This window comes from Nematostella vectensis, chromosome 1, assembly GCF_932526225.1.
Source record: "Nematostella vectensis chromosome 1, jaNemVect1.1, whole genome shotgun sequence".
Classification (NCBI taxonomy): Eukaryota; Metazoa; Cnidaria; class Anthozoa; order Actiniaria; family Edwardsiidae; genus Nematostella; species Nematostella vectensis.
This window is the reverse complement of record NC_064034.1, coordinates 2,585,358-2,605,002: the sequence shown is the minus strand read 5'-3', so window position 1 is coordinate 2,605,002 and position 19,645 is coordinate 2,585,358. Positions and strand designations below refer to the sequence as shown.

General features: G+C 42.2%; 2 protein-coding genes across 8 annotated transcripts; both read left to right on the top strand.

Moving 5' to 3' along the window:
* Positions 1-68: 68 nt before the first annotated feature.
* LOC5509816 (mucin-2) lies at positions 69-9,802 on the top strand. Of its 3 annotated transcripts, XM_032378808.2 has the most exons (14): positions 72-394; positions 679-742; positions 841-977; positions 1,372-1,558; positions 1,848-1,957; positions 3,342-3,411; positions 5,071-5,175; positions 5,762-5,892; positions 6,237-6,375; positions 6,680-6,789; positions 7,347-7,416; positions 7,751-7,995; positions 8,521-8,664; positions 9,116-9,802. In XM_032378808.2, exons 2-14 carry the CDS (start codon positions 685-687, stop codon positions 9,320-9,322), a joined length of 1,713 nt encoding a protein of 570 aa, XP_032234699.1. In that variant the 5' UTR covers positions 72-394; positions 679-684; the 3' UTR covers positions 9,323-9,802. The 3 variants fall into 3 exon arrangements, with proteins under 3 accessions (XP_048585575.1, XP_048585580.1, XP_032234699.1); XM_048729618.1 differs by having other exon boundaries at positions 69-394; positions 7,751-8,664; XM_048729623.1 differs by having other exon boundaries at positions 69-394; positions 599-742; positions 7,751-8,664.
* A 365-nt stretch (positions 9,803-10,167) lies between these two features.
* LOC5509817 (neuropeptide FF receptor 2) lies at positions 10,168-19,282 on the top strand. 5 transcript variants are annotated; one of them, XM_032378801.2, is made up of 3 exons: positions 10,190-10,448; positions 12,438-12,572; positions 17,423-19,282. In XM_032378801.2, exon 3 carries the CDS (start codon positions 17,426-17,428, stop codon positions 18,533-18,535), a length of 1,110 nt encoding a protein of 369 aa, XP_032234692.1. In that variant the 5' UTR covers positions 10,190-10,448; positions 12,438-12,572; positions 17,423-17,425; the 3' UTR covers positions 18,536-19,282. The 5 variants fall into 5 exon arrangements, 4 of the variants coding, with proteins under 4 accessions (XP_048584413.1, XP_032234692.1, XP_032234693.1 ...); XM_032378802.2 differs by having other exon boundaries at positions 12,427-12,572; XR_007311827.1 differs by lacking the exons at positions 12,438-12,572; positions 17,423-19,282 and adding an exon at positions 11,863-12,416 and having other exon boundaries at positions 10,168-10,448.
* The last annotated feature ends 363 nt before the right edge of the window (positions 19,283-19,645 follow it).

The following is a 19,645-nucleotide window of genomic DNA, read 5'->3' as shown; positions in this document are numbered from 1 at the left end:
ATATAGATTTGACTGGAAAGATAAGTACAATGTTGCTACAATGTGCCATAGAGATGTGGAATCTAATTTTCAAGGGTATTTTCTTCCGCGGATTCCCTGTTTGCTTCTTTCCCTTTTAAAAGCAGATTTGTGTATGAACGTTTCTTGTCTGGACATGGAACCTTTTTTTATCGACTTTGGAATTTAATCCGAAAGGGTCGAGTTTCATCCTCACTCTTACGTCACACGGAATGCGATCACAGGATCACTATAGCAGTTTCACTGTCGATGTTATTCTCGGTCCATTTTGTTGCTTATGGAAAACGATAACGGAAATATTTCCATCTTGTAATCAACTCTGTCATAAAAAGAGCAAAACAATTCAACTTCTTTAACTGAGCTCTTGCAAATAGCGGTAGGTTATCGAGGCTGTGAACAAAATAATCAAACTAACATCTCCTTTAATTGTGTTCCAGTTTGTTGCTGGATATTCCTGTATAAGTATGACAGTAAAATATTATGTTCACTTGGGTTATTTTTTCCAGTTTGATTTGCACCAAGCCTTTGTTGTGTTATAAGACGTTAATTTATTTGTTGTTTTTGTTATTCGTGTTTTAAGGCGGAACTGCATTGATGTTCAAGCTATTCTTTGAGTTGACTTTCAAGACTTTAAAGTGTCATTTGTGCTTGTTTTGATAGTTAAGCATGAAAAGGGCAGTTTACAGCTTGGTTCTGTTGGCTCTCTTTGTCAATTATAGCTTTGGTAAGTTTTATTCACTCATTAGCTTTTATATATATTGCTTTTTTTCTCTGCTTAAACTGTACTGCCAGTACTAAATTAAATTTATTTCATTTTTGTAGCTGTTATCTGTAGTCATTTTTGCGGCTTAAATAGTAGCAAATGCTTGGCAAATGGTCGTTGTTTGTGCTACTGGGGTTTTACAGGGCCCAACGCCGTGTATGTCACATCATCAGGGGGGAAAAACAGAAAAATAGTGGTGAGTAAACTAATAACTATAAATTCTACCATTGAGCTGGTGTAAAAATAGGAGAATGAGAGGCAATCAGAGAAACAGGCAAGCAGACAGACAGACAGACAGACAGACAGACAGACAGACAGACAGACAGACAGACAGACAGACAGACAGACAGACAGAGGGTGTGCCCAGGTGTGTGCATAGGCATAGATATTAATGCAAAAACAAACAGAGCCTTTCGTCAGTTGAGGGGTATCCATACGCCTCTTTTTCACTGCCCCAAGGCACCCACCTATATACTAATTTTGTAGTATAGTTAGTTGATTGTAATCATGGCTTACAAACTAGTAAATGCCTGCAAGCAGGCAAGAAATTTGTTAACCAAGTACATTAGATTATCCCATTTTTTTGACAGGCTGACTTCTGCACGATATCATGCCAGTATAATCACCTTTATAGCAATCCAAAATGTGGAAAGATCCCAACTACTGCACCCTCAACAACCATGTATATGACAACCCCAATGGCACCTGCGGCAGCACAGTGCAGTGTACCAACTACCCAGGGCCAAGCATCTGGCTGCCATCCCAAGTGTGGACAAGGTATTAGTGCATATGAAATGGTATCAGCTTTATTTCTCACATGAAGGACATGATGTAGATGTGACATGCCTGTAGGCTGTGTGAGAGGGGGTAGGGGTATAGATGAGCACCCTCCTTCCACATCACCAATTCTTTGACCCCTTGCCATCTATTGTTATCTATTCCACTCTATTTGTAAAATAAGCTGAGGCAGGCTGCAAGCGGTCCAGAAAGCCCCTGTTAATAGTCCAACATTTTAAAAAGACATATCAATCAAAATGTATAGCCACATTTTTGTCTTCTTTGATAGCTGTGTATCGTGGGAAATGCCTCAGCAATGGTCGCTGCCTGTGCTGGTGGGGTTGGACTGGACCCAACTCCTGTTATGTTAATGGTGGAGTGTATAACAACAGGATACTGGTATGAACATAACATTAACATAACTCCACCATAAACTCCACCATAAACATAACTCCACCATAAACATAACTCCATCATTAACATAACTCCACCATAAAAGGGGCAATATAATAAGTACCCTAAAATAACAGAATAAAATGTGCTTCATGATTGAATTAGTAGGTGTTATTAGAGTATCCCTTATCATTATTGAATTAGTAGGTGTGATTAGAGTACCCCTTATCATTATTGAATTAGTAGGTGTGATTAGAGTACCCCTTATCATTATTGAATTAGTAGGTGTGGTTTGAGTAGCCCTTAGAAACACAATTCTTATCAGTTAACTCAGCGAAGCTTCTGAGACTTTCCACCAAATGAGCACCATGGCTAGTCCTTGGGAGGGGCCAGAGGGGGAATATCACACCATGGTTGGCCCTAGGGAGGGGCCAGAGGTGGAATATCACACCATGGTTGGCCCTAGGGAGGGGCCAGAGGTGGAATATCATACCATGGTTGGCCCTAGGGAGGGGCCAGAGGGGGAATATCACACCATTGTTGGCCCTAGGGAGGGGCCAGAGGTGGAATATCACACCATGGTTGGCCCTAGGGAGGGGCCAGAGGGGGAATATCACACCATGGTTGGCCCTAGGGAGGGGCCAGAGGGGGAATATCACACCATGGTTGGCCCTAGGGAAGGGCCAGAGGGGGAATATCACACCATGATTGGCCCTAGGGAGGGGCCGGAGGTGGAATATCACACCATGGTTCGCCCTAGGGAGGGGCCAGAGGTGGAATATCACACCATGGTTGGCCCTAGGGAGGAGCCAGAGGGGGAATATCACACCATGGTTGGCCCTAGGGAGGGGCCAGAGGTGGAATATCACACCATGGTTGGCCCTAGGGGAGGGGCCAGAGGGGGAATATCACACCATGGTTGGCCCTAGGGAGGGGCCAGAGGGGGAATATCACACCATGGTTGGCCCTAGGGAAGGGCCAGAGGTGGAATATCACACCATGATTGGCCCTAGGGAGGGGCCAGAGGGGGAATATCACACCATGGTTGGCCCTAGGGAGGGGCCAGAGGGGGAATATCACACCATGGTTGGCCCTAGGGAGGGGCCAGAGGGAGAATATCACACCATGGTTGGACCTAGGGATTGGCCAGAAGTGGAATATCACACCATGGTTGGCCCTAGGGAGGGGCCAGAGGTGGAATATCACACCATGGTTGGCCCTAGGGAGGGGCCAGAGGGGGAATATCACACCATGATTGGCCCTAGGGAGGGGCCAGAGGTGGAATATCACACCATGGTTGGCCCTAGGGAAGGGCCAGAGGGGGGATGGCCAGGGGGACACAGCACAGCAGCAAATGAGTCAGTCACTTATAGTTTTCGTTTTGTTTCAGGCTGACTTCTGTGGGAAAGCATGCCACTACACCCATGATTATAGAAATGCTAGATGTGCCACATTCAAAGGTTTTTCACTGAGCTCTAATTTTATTGCTTTTTGTCCTTTTATCAGTAAAAAGCTTCGAGTATTTGTTGTAATTGGGTCATTCCATGATGCATATCAACATGGGCTCTTCAAGTTTGAATGATTTTCGTATAATCGGCACTGAAGGACCGCATCAACAAAGAATCTCCAAATCCCCCTGTTATTGGAAGAGGATTGAGGCGTAAATGGAAAATCTGGAATCACTCGCTGCCTTCCTGTCCCCTGGGTGTATGCTATATTTTTGTAAAAATTGAAGTATTAGGGTACATACATATCTTTTCTGCCATGCAACTATTTCTGTACTAATCACAGAACACGTTTGGCATAAATATTTATTTCACTCCTCTAACGCGTTTTTCCAACGATTATGGAATAAATCCTTACAAAAAATGCGCACACACATTTTTTTGCGCGTCCTTTGGTCACAGAGACGCTTGTTCTCAGGTTATTTGAAACATATAAAAAAATAGGAGCATTGGCCTAATACTACGAGCATTTCCGTAGTGTTACATGGAAAATGTAACAACACAAAGGAACCTGAGGTACCCGTGCATTAATGGGGAGGCAATAACCAGGATCCCAGCCCTGTCTTAGTTGGTTACGCCACGCACAGCTCGCTGAGATGAAGAGTGAGAAATATCGGGGTCTTTCCTACGCCTGAGTCTCTTGGGAATTGGTATTTAGCCATGGTAGCATGGTGATGTCATCATACTGAACACCAATCACATTTAGCCGCCTTCCGCTTTTGTCTCCTGAATGAGGTCCCTTATTCTATCGCGCACGTGCATATTACTACAAAAAGTTGTTATTTTTTTTTGTAAGCCTGACCGCCGCGCTGTTTTATTACAAACAAAAAACTGGCTATGATAGCAACTGGTCCGCCATATTGTTCCAAGCTGTTAAATGCTTCATCCTCATTTTCATCCTCAGCTCTTGTAATAGGTACTAGATCCACCTAAAAACTTTTTCTATCCAATACATAAAATTAATCGTCTTCAATTCTTAGCTACCAACGAAAGGGGAATCATCCCTTCACATGAGCAGAGAGGCATTGCCTTAGTACAAACTGTCTGTATTGGACTTGGATCTTTCGGATTTACCTTTGAGCAAAACACGATTTTGTACCAGTCGTGTACTGATGGATATTTTGCGATCGAGCTGGCATTTTATTTTCGCTATTAACAAAAAAAAAGTCGGCCGAAGATTTTTTTAGAAAAAAATATTCAATCAGTGTAACCGCTTTTTTGTGCGTTACCCAAAACGTTATTATTCGCGTGCTGTCGGTCGGCGCATGCGCAGAACAGTCCAAAAGTGTGTGAACATGACTCTTACCTTCTTGTTACATCTTGTGAATTTTGATCGATATGCCGTGGAATGACCCCATTTGTGTGCGTATCAGGACTACTAATCAACAGAATATGGAAGTAAGCCCGCAATCACCGTCCGATCTATTGACAGGACAGTATCTAGTGGGAGGGAGTGTAACCTCTTGTTCTACAACCCAGAAGATTGTGTAGACTTTTTGCCTAACAAAAAGTGGGAATGACTTGGGCTTTCCCGCCTGATTTTCTAGTTACAGACATGTATTCCTACTGTAATTGTATGTAGATAGAGTTTTAAAAGCAAGTCCCTTATTGCAGCCATGACAACTTCGACAGCACCTTCAAGTACACCTGGAGTTGCTTCTACTACACCACATACAGGGTCAACAGCATCATCAACACAGCCTACAAAAGTACAGAAACGTAAGTGGCCAGCTAGAAAAGTACTTTTCTAACTGCTAGAAAAAGCCCATCCCCCGAATAATCGCCTCACCTGAGGAAAATATAAATAAGCGCCTCACCTAACAGGGAAAAATGATGATTTAAGCGGCTCACCTAACAGGGAAAAATGATGATTTAAGCGCCTCACCTAACAGGGAAAAATGATGATTTAAGCGGCTCACCTAAAAGTGTTGCACTTTAAAGACTCCGATGACAAGGGGCACTGTGCGTTAGAAGGAAAGTTTAACAAAAACTGACAGTACTGCCCGCCACAACATTTAATCATTGAAAGCTTGTTGTGCTATGGTTAAATGAGAGAAATTCATATTGTTAAGAAAACTGAAACCACTTTTATCAATAAACAAAAAACGGATAAAACGGATTTTGAGTTGTGCCCCCCCCCCCCCCCCCCGAATGAACGCCTCGCCTGCCCCTCCTCGCTTATTCGAGCAATTGAGTGAGTTACTCTTCTCGTGTTTCCGACGGAATGATAACGTATCCCCAATGTTTTAAAAGGCAGGCCCTTGCAACTCTATTTTTCCATTGCTCACGTTGCGTTAATAAACAGAATGTGATCCACGCTGCACACGATTTGGTCAGGGTACATGTCGGCCAGATGGCCTGTGTCTCTGTTGGTGGGGATGGACTGGGCCTAACGCAACGTACATCACCACAGGAAGCCTGACAAATAGGATTGAGGTAGATATTTTTGGACATTTGTATCCTCCTGAAAAAGCCTTATAGTGCATGACCAGTGGGAGATCTTTAGGGCAAATTTCAGTAAACTGTCTTTTTGTTTTTTCAACCCCCTCATCTTTGTTTTTGTATGTTTTTTAAAGACAGCACACTCCGTGATAATCGACGTGGATGATGGTCATATATTTATATTACTTGTGTTATTGCCTCTGGCACTATACCACCAAAAGCTTAGAGTACAAACGCGAGTTTGCCACCAGTCACATGATCACCTTGATTACCTGCTTTGTGCAAGTTATCTGTTGTTTAGAAAGAGCACATCAACTAATGGCTTATTGTTTGTTAAGGCGCTGTATTGTAACGAGCCTTGTCATTACACACATGATCACGTGAACGCCTCGTGCGCTAGGATCCCTGTACCCAAGACCTGTAGCGTGCCATCGAACTCCACGCCCAGCATCCCTTGCGATAAGCAGTGTGGCGCTGGTGAGTGATTCACGTTAACACCACGTGGTCTGTCATTATTTTAAGTAGAAGCCTAGACAGTCCCCCCCCAACCTCCACCCCCTCCCCCTACTACCCTCATTTTTGGGGATTTTTTTTAGTAGGGCGATAAGGTAATCCTGAACTCCTGAACGCGTTCCTTTTGTTTTCTTGATATATCTTGCTAACAATGTTACTCAGGGGCGTTTCTAACACCCGCAACATACGGGTTCACGGACTTGAAAGGACATATGTATGACTAAGTGTTGTATAGCCTAATTCTAAAGCCCCTTAATGTTGTTGCTAGGTGTGTATCACGGCAAATGCCTCAGCGATGGTCGCTGCCTGTGCTGGTGGGGTTGGACTGGGCCCGAGGCATGCTACGTTGATGGAGGGACGTACAATAATAGAATCATCGTAGGTTTTTTTGTTTTCTTAAAACCTTAACCTATTTAAGAGTTTCTCAATATTATGCTTCAAGCATAATATTTTGCATTCACATCGTTTTGCTGCTAAGGTGCAGACCATTTGACATTTGAGGGGGTGAGGTGGATGATTTTTAAAAAAGATCCTGCAAAATATATAATATATATATCCTGCACCAAATATATATATATATATCCTGCACCAATCCCTAAAGGAGCCACGTCCTATGTTTTCTAAAAAAGAAACCAAAGCTATTAAGCTGAACTCCATTTATGGTTCTCTTGGCCATGCGTTCGATATTGAGAGAACCATAGAATCTCTACCAGTATCGTGGCTACACATGACATGATGTCATGCGCAAATGTCATGCGCAATTGATGGTTTAGCAAACGCACTGTTGTTTATAGAACACTACATGTAATCTGCACACTTTCTTGTTTTCCACGAGACTTGTTTTCAAGGCTCTCTTTCCCTTTCTTCGCCTTTGGCATCTTCGCCTTTGGCATCCGATGATTAATTTCTGTCTTTGGTGTGTTTTGTACCTCTAGGCTGACTACTGTAACGACGCTTGCCACTATACTCACGATCATAGAAACGAGTCCTGCGTCAAGAAGACTGGTGAGAACCTGTCCCAATATGCATATTTGAGGGGTTTGCTCGCTCTTCTTATGATGCAATTTTGTCAGAAAAGTTATTCAAGGTCAAACGCCGTTTTATTATTGACCGTTCCAATAGAAATACAACGACTTGGTTTTGCATGTATTTGAACTTGGCGCGGCACATTAAAAGAACGCGCTTATTCGAGCAATTACGGTAATTGTTTTCAAGTTGTATGTCAGCTATAAATGGTTGCATTTTTAATTGTAAGCAATAACAAAGGTATGTCAGGAGGGTGTCTGTCTCCACTGTAAATACCAACTACTCAATGTATAAATGTGTATGCCATCCTCAGCGCCCGAATTAAGCACTCCGGCGTCAACAGGACAGGCTACAAGCGTACCTTCGACAGCAAATAGCATGCCTTTTACAGTACAGCCAACATCAGAAGAAACAACCAGCACTGCATCCACAATTGCACAAACAAGCACAGCTGCACCAAGGGGCTCTTCAACTGAAGGGCGTACATCAACAAGAGAAACCGCGACTTCAAGTATAAACACTGAGGCGACATCTAGGCAGCCAAGCACAGCAACGCAGGTTTCAGGACCCTCATTGCCAATGCAACATAGCACAGAACATCATTCTACCTCTGGTGTTGCCTCCCCTTCAACGAAACAGCCGAGCACAGCGCTAACTACGACAAAACAGCCTACAACCCAACAAACGACAACTAATCTTCCGTCAACAAGGCAGCCAACAACTAACCAACAAACGACAACCACCCTTCCGTCAACAAAACAGCCAACCACAACCCAACAAACGACAACCACCATTCCGTCAACAAAACAGCCAACCACAACCCAACAAACGACAACCACCCTTCCGTCAACAAAACAGCCAACCACAACCCAACAAACGACAACCACCCTTCCGTCAACAAAACAGCCAACCACACCCCAACTAACGACAACCACTTTTCCGTCAACAAAACAGCCAACCACAACCCAACAAACGACAGCCACTCTTCCGTCAACAAAACAGCCAACCACAACCCAACAAACGACAGCCACTCTTCCAACTCCGTCGACAAAACCAACTACTGTTTCTCCAACTACTCGACAGCCACCTCCAGAGCCGACCGAACCGCTAGAGCCTACAGAGCCTACGGAGCCCCCAGTTCTAGGAATTTTTGAGCAAAAGCATTTTGCTGATAGCGGTGAAGAGCGGAAGTTAGCGGGGGGAGAGCCTGCCGTGCCCCAAGACTCGGTAAGTCATGTCCTTATAGGTAGAGTGGGTTTGGAGGATTCAACAAACCCCAGTTTTGTTTTGCACAGTGAAGAGAGTTTTACGGTGCGACTCGCGTTAGTATGGCTACATTGACAGTGTTATAAAGTAAGCAAATAAGGATGCGGGAATCAGACATAGACTAGTCGACCAACTTGGCAAAGACAAGCTTCAGTGCGCACAAGAATCCTCCTACTCGAGTCGCAGCCACCCCGTCCCCTCTCACCCATGCACAGTATCGTTACATCCTGCTGCATCTCATTACTTACCTCCCCCTCCGTTGTCAGTCTACCCCCCCCCCCCCCTTAATGCATCCTTCACCATAATTACGCACACTCTTACGCTGTAAGTCTGCATCCGTGTCCCCCCCTCCCCATCTCCTCCACGCCTCTCTAGTCAATGCTGGAGCCTAAACACCGTCTTTCTTTATCAGTCTGTTGAGGGAGCAGCAAGCCATAAGAAGAAGGGAGAATCTCCCAAACGTATCAGCTACGGGGTGGTGTCCCTTGGGGTCATCGCATGTGTACTCGGTGTTGCCGTCATCGCTTGGTGGGCCCATAAATACCGGACAAGAGCGTCCGGATACCGTCCGGTAGATGATGACACGGCCTATCTTATGGGCGAGATGGGCTCCCAGTAATGTTTTAAAGTAACGTTGGAGTTTGGCCGCCTTATTAGGGCACTTTTGATATAACAACGAGTTTTACCTTTAGTCTTGTGAACCATAGGACAACAGCAATGAGGACGTGAAAGTAGCACGTGACTTCGTATAAGGCAGTTAGAATTTAAATTGAAGACCTTATGTCAAAAATTTGTCTGCTCACTTAGGATAAAACCATGGAGGATCGCATATAATGCCACTTGATTACCTGCTTTACCTTGATTACCTTACCTGCCACATATAATCCTCTAAAACTCCTTCCCGCTAACCAATGTTGTTTCTTAGTGGCACCAAGCAAAAAGCTGTATCAAACACGGGTAATGGTGGAGAAAGAATACTTAGTTCTGTCAAAATGATGATGTCAGACTGTTGGCTACTTTGTGCTTAAAAGATCATAATTTCACATAAACTAATAGAAGCACGTGTAAAGCATAAAGAATAAAATAATGATAAAGGCGATGTACGCCTTATGGCTCACGGTTTGTTGAGAACGGGGACCTCTGCGCTGTGAAACGCAAATCAGATCAAAGATCAAACGCAAGCCCGTCCTTCCCCCCCCCCCCCCCCCCCCCCCCCCCCCCCCCCCCCCCACACACACACACACACACAAACACACACACACACGACGGCCAAAAGTACACTTCCGGTGCTCAATAGACGTGCTATTCGTAGACGAAACTAAAAATCATTACCTAGATCACGCTGGTATGTGGCCAAATCCGACAATAAACGTCACGTGGAGATACTGCAAAGGCAGCCTTTTTGTTCTTTCGGAGGTGGTAAGATTTTTATCAGAGAAATCCCTCCCCCTCCTCCCCGGAAAAATTAGGTCCACTTTTTTTTGGGTTTCGTCCCCCACCCCCCACCCAAGAAAATTCCTTGGTACGGGCCGGAAACAATCGACTTGATTCTTTTGCATGCATTTGCATTGAATGCGGCTCATGGATAATACGACGTTTGAACTTAGCCTTAGTCGAGTGAGTATTTATTTTTTTCGCTTCAGTAATTTTGAGCTGAGTTTTGGCCTTGCTCATTGTTATTGTACGATAGAGTTTATGGATCTTGGCTCTTCTACTTGTTCCGCCATTTCTCTTATTGGCCAAAGGTAAGCCTGCTTTGTTTTTTCTCGTTATATTTCATGCAACAAAATTCACTTAACAAAAAGCAAAAATTCTGCGTTAAGAAAAAGCCCGTTCTAATGGCTGGAGTCAATTGAATAATTTGGACCAAATTTAACATGTTAATCTGTGAATAGTAATACAGATACACGGGCTAGTCAAAAGGGCTTGTAAAACTTTGTCATCTTTGATGACAAAGAGAACCGTGCTTTCACATTTACACAGAATTAGATATTATATTACGACCTTCATTTGCTGCTCTAATCATCATGTTGCGATGACAACCATGCTTCAAACTTGGTGTGTTTAACGTTTTTTTTGTAAGACACGAAATCAAATAGTCTAGTATGAGGTAGCAATACGATAGGGCCCCATCGTTTAAGTAAGAATATAGAATAATGAGTGATTCTATTGCGTTTATGTTTATGTATATGTTTATGTTATAATCAAAGAGTTGGCTGGGCGAAACTATCGAACGTACCACAATGCGATATGAAATTAGCTTAAGTTAGTTTTAGGTGGTTGTATTGGTATTTTCTTCACAAGTGCAAGATACAGAGAATACGACCTTTTCTTATAAGTTTTTTCTAAAAGAACTTCGATGATAAGCAGATTAATAGTATTTCGAAAGACAGCAGGGGGTCAAGATGAACCAAAATGCATAAATAACTTGTCATGTTCAATCGTTGATGCCATTTGCTCTCTAGGAAAAAGTATCGTTCAAAATATGTATAGTTGAGAAATTAATATCCCATGATATGACATCATCGCGTGACTTTAGGAGCCCCTTAAATTAAACCCAAATTAAATTTATTCAATTATATATTAACAGCTCAATTAGGGACTTATGCAAAATTTAGGCGACAATTTAAATAACAATGGCCACACATACACATTACCTTCAATCTTATCAGCCACAATTGAAGCTCAACATGGACACATTTTGATTGTTTGAATATCCAATAGCTTGTGGCTCGACAATTTTGCGTTTTTTTTTAAGTGGACTTTTAAAAAAACTTGGCATCAATTCGACACCCGCTAAGAAAAGTGGGGGCAAGCGCCCCCCCACCCCTGCCCCTCCCGTCCGCCTCCCCTGCAACTGAAATATTAAAATGATTGACCGTCAAACGAGCTTAGAAAAGCACTAACATCAAACGTTTGGCGCGGTTTTCAATGTGAAGTTAACACTATTTATTTTTTTTCCTCCTCTTGTAAACTTATGCGATTTAGAGAATTTTGCTATGAACTTTTGATCCATATATATAATACCACTTTTAAAGTCTAAAAGTTTAGAGTAATCATTTTGCATGCAAACCACATATTCCAGTTTGCATTTGGGGGTGCAGTACATGAAAACTTAATCGCATAGTGAGCATTGTGCAAATGCCGACCTTTCCCCAGGCAGCTCGCGAGGTATCTTACCTCACCAAGCTCTACAAGGACCTGGTACCTAGCCCTGATGATGGCTGATGATTTGTAAGCTACAGGTGGACCTTCCCACGGCTGACTGATAGCGATACCGTTATCAGAAGACCCGAACTTATACACTCCTCCTTCGAAACATAAAGAGCAATTTTTACCTTGAGACACTGAGCTAATTCGACAGTGCAATCGTTATGCGAAGATCGACTCATGGAGGAAGAGCTGTGTTTTGTTTCAATTAATATCTCTGCATTTATAATAATGAAGTAACAAATTAAATTTAGACAAAAAAAATGTGCTTCTACTTCTATTAGTTCCGAGAATATTCATTTTTTGTTTTTGTTTTTAACACAAAATAACATATAAAGAACCATACTGAAGGGCCAACAGAAATAGCATTTTATAGTTGACTAGACGTTATAAAAAATAAGAGAGCATAAAAGCGCGCGCCATGGCAATTCCCATCTATTTATGCTCTCTTATCAAAGCCTTGATGAAAACGTTTATACGCATGCGCACGTGCGACATGACATATCACCTCAGTCTCCCCACAGATTGGGCGAGCCTATTCACGAACTGGGTGAATTTCAAGAAAAGCTTCGCTAAAGCAAAAACCCAAAAGACGTGCTCCTTTACAAGTGAACTATAATCTGAGAGCACTGCCAGAGGGTTTTTAAAACCTTTGAAAGGTAAGTAGAGTAAGTGTAGATTGCCAGTCAAGCTTGTTGGGATCGACAGTGTTCCAAGCAGCCCAACGTCTTACAAAATGGAAGAGAACCTAAGGGTACCTAAGTCGTTACACCAAACAATATCAATGTTTTTATAAATAGTCTGCAAAATGCTCAGATGCGCTCTTAAGAAAAACAATCATAAGTCGACTATTGGGGATCAAGTACAATGGATAAACGTAATAATTCTAAAAATGATACATATCTTGATGTAATTTTCTTGAGAGCGTCTTGTAAAGATCATAGCTCATCCCTTTTTAAATGTTTTGGTGTAGGTCGCCGCGTTGTTTTGATCATGAATTGAATGCATAAACCACAAAAAAGATTTTTACAATTGAAATTGGATTGATATTAATGGATTTAGTTTTCAGCTAACATCACAATACTATTTTGTGGCATCCATTATTTTGAATACTTTTCTATTTATCTCATTGCAGCAATTAAATTTCACTTTGCGATTACATTATAGGGGAAACTTTGTAGCAACACGTTTAAATTTCACAACTCAACAAAAGGCTACTTGTGAACTCAAATTATCTGATTAAAAGACAAAGCTAATCGTTTTATTAATCAGCTAAGCAACATAAAAAGCAAGAAGGACTTTTTATTCATTTATGTTTTTTTCTGCATATGCTTTTTTCGCGAAAAGCGAAAATCAACGTGAGACCCTAGTAAACAAAGAACACGCATTTGTTTTTGAATTGGTCATTATAGCAAATCTAGCTCCCCTGTGGACATCAAGAGACAAACGAAAGGAAACTCAAATCGTGCAGAGAAAAATAAATAAATTCACAGAGACGAAAGAGAAATTTGCTATCGAGGGACGTGCCCTCCCTCTCCGGGAGTATTTGAAAAAATTGAGTTCAACTAAGGTGCTTGAATGAAGTACAAAATGCATTTGTTCTTACTTTATTTCCAACATTTTGCAGCTTATTCATGCCTGAGATAATAGTGTCGATAATCTCTTATTAAACAATTAGTATAATAATAATAATAATTGTGTACATTACAGTTAATTTAAATATTTTTATTAATATTTTTTTGCTCGCCACGACAGAGAAAACACTGTAGCAGAGAGCAATTGAACAATGATAAAGATTATGATTATTTTAGGAAACTTTCATATGTCAAGTGGTTTTAAAGAGATCATTTTTATCACTCATTTGATGATCACTTCTAAATATTCCCTTTTCATCTTTAAAGGATAGGGAGATCGAAAAGATTAGTCATTTGGGTCATGATAAGAATTCCGAACACGAATATGAAAATTCTGGGAAAAAAAATATTGTTACATATATTGTCTATATTTTGTACATAAATATGTATTATATATGGTGGGTGTCTGTGTTTTCTGCAGTCAATCTAGGGGGTTACTTATATGGAATCCGACTCCTGGCCTTACGACCGTCGGGTCAGGAGAAGTTGACCAATGAGGGTTAATTGATCTTCCTCGATTCAAACAGTATGTTAACAATCAGCGTCAACAATCGATACATCTCTAAGGAATTTCGAGGAGAGTACCAGCATGCTTTGCGGTCTCTCCTTCACGAGGTTTATCGCTAGCCTAATGGTCAGTTAACGTTCCACGCTTTATTGGATAAAAAAGCTAAAAGGACTTTACTTGGGAATATTTGGGTGAGGAGGGACATTGAGTTAAAGGGATTATGTGTTTCAAATAAACAGTTTCGGCATAAGGACATAAGGATAGTCATAAAATATCAATAATGCACTCTTGATGTCGTCAGATTGTTGTGAATTGTTCCACAAGTGGATGCAAAGTTTTGGTGCTTTTTGCGCATGCTTGTCAAAATAATGATCGTGTTAAACGACCTTATTTGTTAACACATAGCGACTTAAAAATGGCAGCCAAGATGTATCTTATGTTGTCTTCAACCGTTTTATTGAGTATTTATAGAAAAATTTACGCAGCCAGGACTTTCTGGGAGGAGGAAGGTGCGCGAATTAGGCGATTTTGTTTCGTAAGAAAAGACTACTTTCCGAGGTCGAAGTGATTGTAATGCATCAAGCGCCCTATAACCCCCACGTAAATCTAAACGTCCTATGTTATACAAAAGTACCATTTAAAATAGGGCTGGCCTTGGGAATTTACTTCACAACTAAAAATGCTCTGATGGCCCCTGGCTGGTATCCATGGTAACCTCGCTATTAAAAAAATATAGATATTTGAATATTTCATCGGTTTTATTTTGTAGTTGAGTTGTGTTTTTATCTTACTAATAGATCTAATTGTATTTTTGTAGAGTATTGATTCAAGAGTTCATCATCACGTCCTTTATCATTCTATGACTTTTAAGTCAAGTTAAAACTTTAATATAGAATCAAAACATACTAAATTCAAGATCCCCTAGGGCTCACTCCCTTTGGTATTTTTCTAAAGAAAAGAATCCATTCTTCGTCGATGTTAATGGCACTAAACAGGAAAATATACCTATAAGAGTCATAACACATCCGTTTTCTATTTTCGAGATACCAATCTATTAGTCGTGCTATAACAAGTCGAATTAGTTTGTTTCCCTGTCTATTTACGAAGATTGCATCTGATCTTCTGCAATCGAAATGAAGTGAAAAACGTCCGTTATCAGGTCCAATACACGCGTTTGTACATGCGTGAATCGTGCGACAGGAAAGCGTCAATACCGCGTTTTGTGCGTCAACATAAGAAAACCGGTGACAGGATATAATTTTCACGAGGGTCTCCGGGCTATTTTCTGTCATAGAGATATCTCACTAGTAATTTCTAAAACATACTTTATTAAGCGGTAAGTATCTTCATAACAAAAACGTGGCCGGGAGCTTTCCTAAGGTGTTTCGTAAGTTCACCTGACTGCGACAGGAATCGTCTATAATACTAAAAGTCCGGTTGTCAAGTCCTTCGTGAGCTGGTTGCGGTATTTTGGTGTCTTTACCCAGCAGGTAAGCTTGTTTATTAAGGGGCCCTAGTTTGTGCTTTCCTCAATGTGTTATTTGTTAAGCTGCCTTATACAAAATGAATACTGTTTAACTACTCCCGCTGGTTGTCACTTGGTGCTGAGACTTTTTTTTTCGCAGCAGTGTATATGAATAACTCGAGTTGCTGGTTGATGTCTACGTGTAAAGCTATTATAGGCAAGCTCTTGCAATTAGCGGGCTGCGCCCCGGAATAGAGATGTTGTAGAAACAGCGTTAGACGAGGCCAAATATATGTCAATAGAAAATCACAAAGGTAAGCCAGGCATAGTTATTGAAGGATGGAGAGGGGGCGGTAAAAATAGTTCATTAGATCATCTCCTAAGCCTGCATCGAATGGTGACGCTAAATGATGAAGATGATGATGACCATAAAAGCATAATCATCTGCCGGGGCGGGCTGGAATTAAGAAGAATAAAAGATTGAACATCTTCATTTTTCATTCTTGCTATTAGAAGCAATTCATTGTTGTATCTACCGAACAAAAATGTTTTGCGCTTGGCGATAAATTCCAAACTAGTATCAATAAAATGAGTTACATTTATAAGACAGAAGCAGGTCACAAATTAACCGAAAGCTGTGCCTCTACAGTAATAGTGAACAGAAGAAGACAAAACTTAAGTAATGCTTCTTCTCTACGTCATTGTTCAGGAGGAAGCCGCCGACTGAAATGTATGAGTGCATTTCACGTTTGGCTCTTTAAAGTTTTAGAGTTAAAGTTTTCTGTTCTGCCTCAGCCGTCGTTGTTGACAACAATAGGGACTTACTGTGCAAAAGATGCGCTCCCTGTGGATCCGTAATTAAAATAGCCGCAACTGATCAATAACAGGGTTCCATCTGCAACTACATAGTTATATCCTTAACGTGCGATGGTTAGTCCCACAATAATTGAGCATTATTGTCACCGCCGTGGAAGATTATAGGATAGTCGGACTAAAAGCAACCGCGTTTATTGGCTCTTGTTATTGAGTATTCTTGACAACCAACTGATGTAAAAGTTCATGATTATTATGGTCACGTACAGGTAACTTTACAGCTTCATTGATTCAACGTGCGATGGGAATAGATCGGCTTGGACTCCTCGGATAAGAATAGTAAAACCCGCTTATCTATCGCATAAAACTGGCATCGGGAATATTACAGTAAGAGCATGATACAAGAATACTAAACCTTTAATACATAAAAAGTGGCATTGTGTTATATTGATGTAATTTTCGCGTTGGTATCTCTAATATATCCTATAGGTCTATTGCTAAAAAAATGTCTTCAAAAAATGACATTCGTAAGAGACGACTACAAGATTTAGGTTGTCTATGCCCGATCACAGCGGCTCTGCCTCCTTTTTGGTGTTATAACTATACTAGAGCATTGATATAATAGTGTGCGCACCAAATCGACTGAGACCGATCGCCTTAATATGCTTTCCAGCTAATACGGTACTTATATAAAGCCCCTCCCCCGGGATCGAGTCAAGTAGATTTGTAACAGAATATGTGCTTTATAAGTAATGCTAGCACGCATCCCCTTCCCCAACCCGAACATAGTTTTGCCTTGGGCTGGATATGCTTTCCAGGTGATGTTATTTTTCAAAAGGGCAATTTTGCACCTGCTCCTCGAACTCAGTACAGAAAAACAATATATATACAATACATATATACAATATAAATAATATATGTAACAGTATAATATATACAATACATATTTATGTACAATATAGACAATATATGTAACAATATAATATATATAATACATATTTATGTACAATGTAGACAATATATGTAACAATATAATATATACAATACATATATACAGATAGACAATAATATGTGACCTGCACATTGTAGGAGATGTTGCCACTGAAAGACGCGCTCGTCGTGGCGCTGTTCAGCGTGCTGTTCGCCGTGGACGTGATCGGCAACTCTCTCCTCTGCTATATCATCCTGACAAGCACGCAACTCAAGCGTCACACGCGAGACCTTGTCGTTCTTAATCTCAGCTTCGCGGACCTCCTTGTCGGCATCTTCTTCTTCCCACGCCACGTGCTCCGCCACGCCTTCCGGGGTCTCCACCAGCCTTACGCTGATTGGCTGTGCAAATTCGTCACGGGGGGTAACGTGGCGTGGATTGCCGCGGCGGCTTCAAGCTTCTCGTTGGTCGTTCTTGCACTTGAGCGATTTTACGCGGTTATGTATCCGTTTCGTCAACGCTTTACCCTTCGTAAGGTTAAAATTACTGTGTTAACGTGCTGGCTATACGCCACTTTGTTCATGCTGCCGTTGTTTCTCGTGGTAGAGTATGATCTCAACAGTGGTTCTTGTTCAGAGAAATGGGCGGATCTGGAGGCGGCGGGGGCGTTTTCGACCCTCACTCTCGTCTTCCTGCTCATAATTCCATTGCTGATAATGACTATTCTGTACGGACTTGTCATCCACAAGCTATGGTTCAAGTCGTCCACCCAGACTATTCAACCCACGCAGCTGGCAGTAGAGAAAACCAGGAAAACTGTCACGAAAATGCTTTTGATTGTAACAGTCATTTACGTTGTCTGCTGGTCTTCGGATCTCATTCTTTACATGCTGCTTGCTTCTCAGTGGAACAGTAATGATCCTATTTATAGCCTTCCCGAGGCTTTAGTGCTGCTCAACTCCAGCGTAAACCCGATCATTTTCACGATTTACAGCCAGCGGTTTCGCCAGAGCCTGAGAAGGGTTTACCAAAGGAAGCAAAGAAAAAACAGTATTGGCGTGTTGGGCAGCGACGGCGATAAAGGCCATCACCGAAACAGCGCCGACACCCGCCCAGTGCCACGGATGGAACTCAGTATACAAACACTGTCAAACAGGGAGGTGGTGAATTGTGAACGGATCACAAATGCCAATGAATCAGCCGCGCACAAAACGTGCGAAGCGGGACAGGAAAACGAACAGAATTGTGAACTAGAAGAGGTCAAACTGTAGACCGGTCGAACGCGGAGAGTGGGCTAGGGAACGCTGGCGAGCGCAAAGAGCAAAACAGGGCGAGCGCAGATAGTAAAACCGGGCGAGCGCAAAGAGTAAAACAGGGTGAGCGCAGATAGTAAAATCGGGCGAGCCCAAGGAGTAAAACCGGGCAAGCGCAAGAGTAAAACCGGGCGAGCGCAAAGAGTAAAACCGGGCGAGCGCAAAGAGTAAAACCGGGCGAGCGCAAAGAGTAAAACCGGGCGAGCGCAAAGAGCAAAACCAGGCGAGCGCAAAGAGCAAAACCGGGCGAGCGCAAAGAGCAAAACCGGGCGAGCGCAAAGAGCAAAACCGGGCGAGCGCAAAGAGCAAAACCGGGCGAGCGCAAAGAGCAAAACCGGGCGAGCGCAAAGAGTAAAACCGGGCGAGCGCAAAGAGCAAAACCGGGCGAGCGCAAAGAGCAAAACCGGGCGAGCGCAAAGAGCAAAACCGGGCGAGCGCAAAGAGCAAAACCGGGCGAGCGCAAAGAGCAAAACCGGGCGAGCGCAAAGAGCAAAACCGGTCGCAAAAATTAAAACAAGGGTCAAGTATTAGCTCAATTATACAAATAATAATGAGCTGATGAACAAGTAATAAAATAAAAAATATAAAATATTACACTATGTGTTTTAAACGATAAGAATAATTTTCGCTTGCTATCAGAAAATACATGGTAGATAAATACATATGTTTGGTTTCAGTTAACAATTAAAAGTGTAAGTTACGTTACGTGGCACGGACTCCAATTGGTCATAGATACTTTAGCTTAGAGCCATGACAACTAAAGCCCGACATTCCTCACCTTACGTCACAGCGAGCACAGCGTCACAGTAAGCAGTGTACTTACTCAATGTTAAAGTGCAGGCGCATACCCAGGATTGGGGGGGGGGGGGGGGTCTGCGCTGTCATAGGTATCATATTGAAATAGCATTGTATTTGAATATTCCTTAATAAGAAATATGACCCACTTTTTGGCCGACAAGGGGGTGCGCGCCGTCGTAGTTGCTTAGATTTCCTATTATTCGCGAGTTACAGCGGCTACACGAGGGCTAGGAAAAATAGACGCTGTGACTTCATGAGATCTAGACTCGG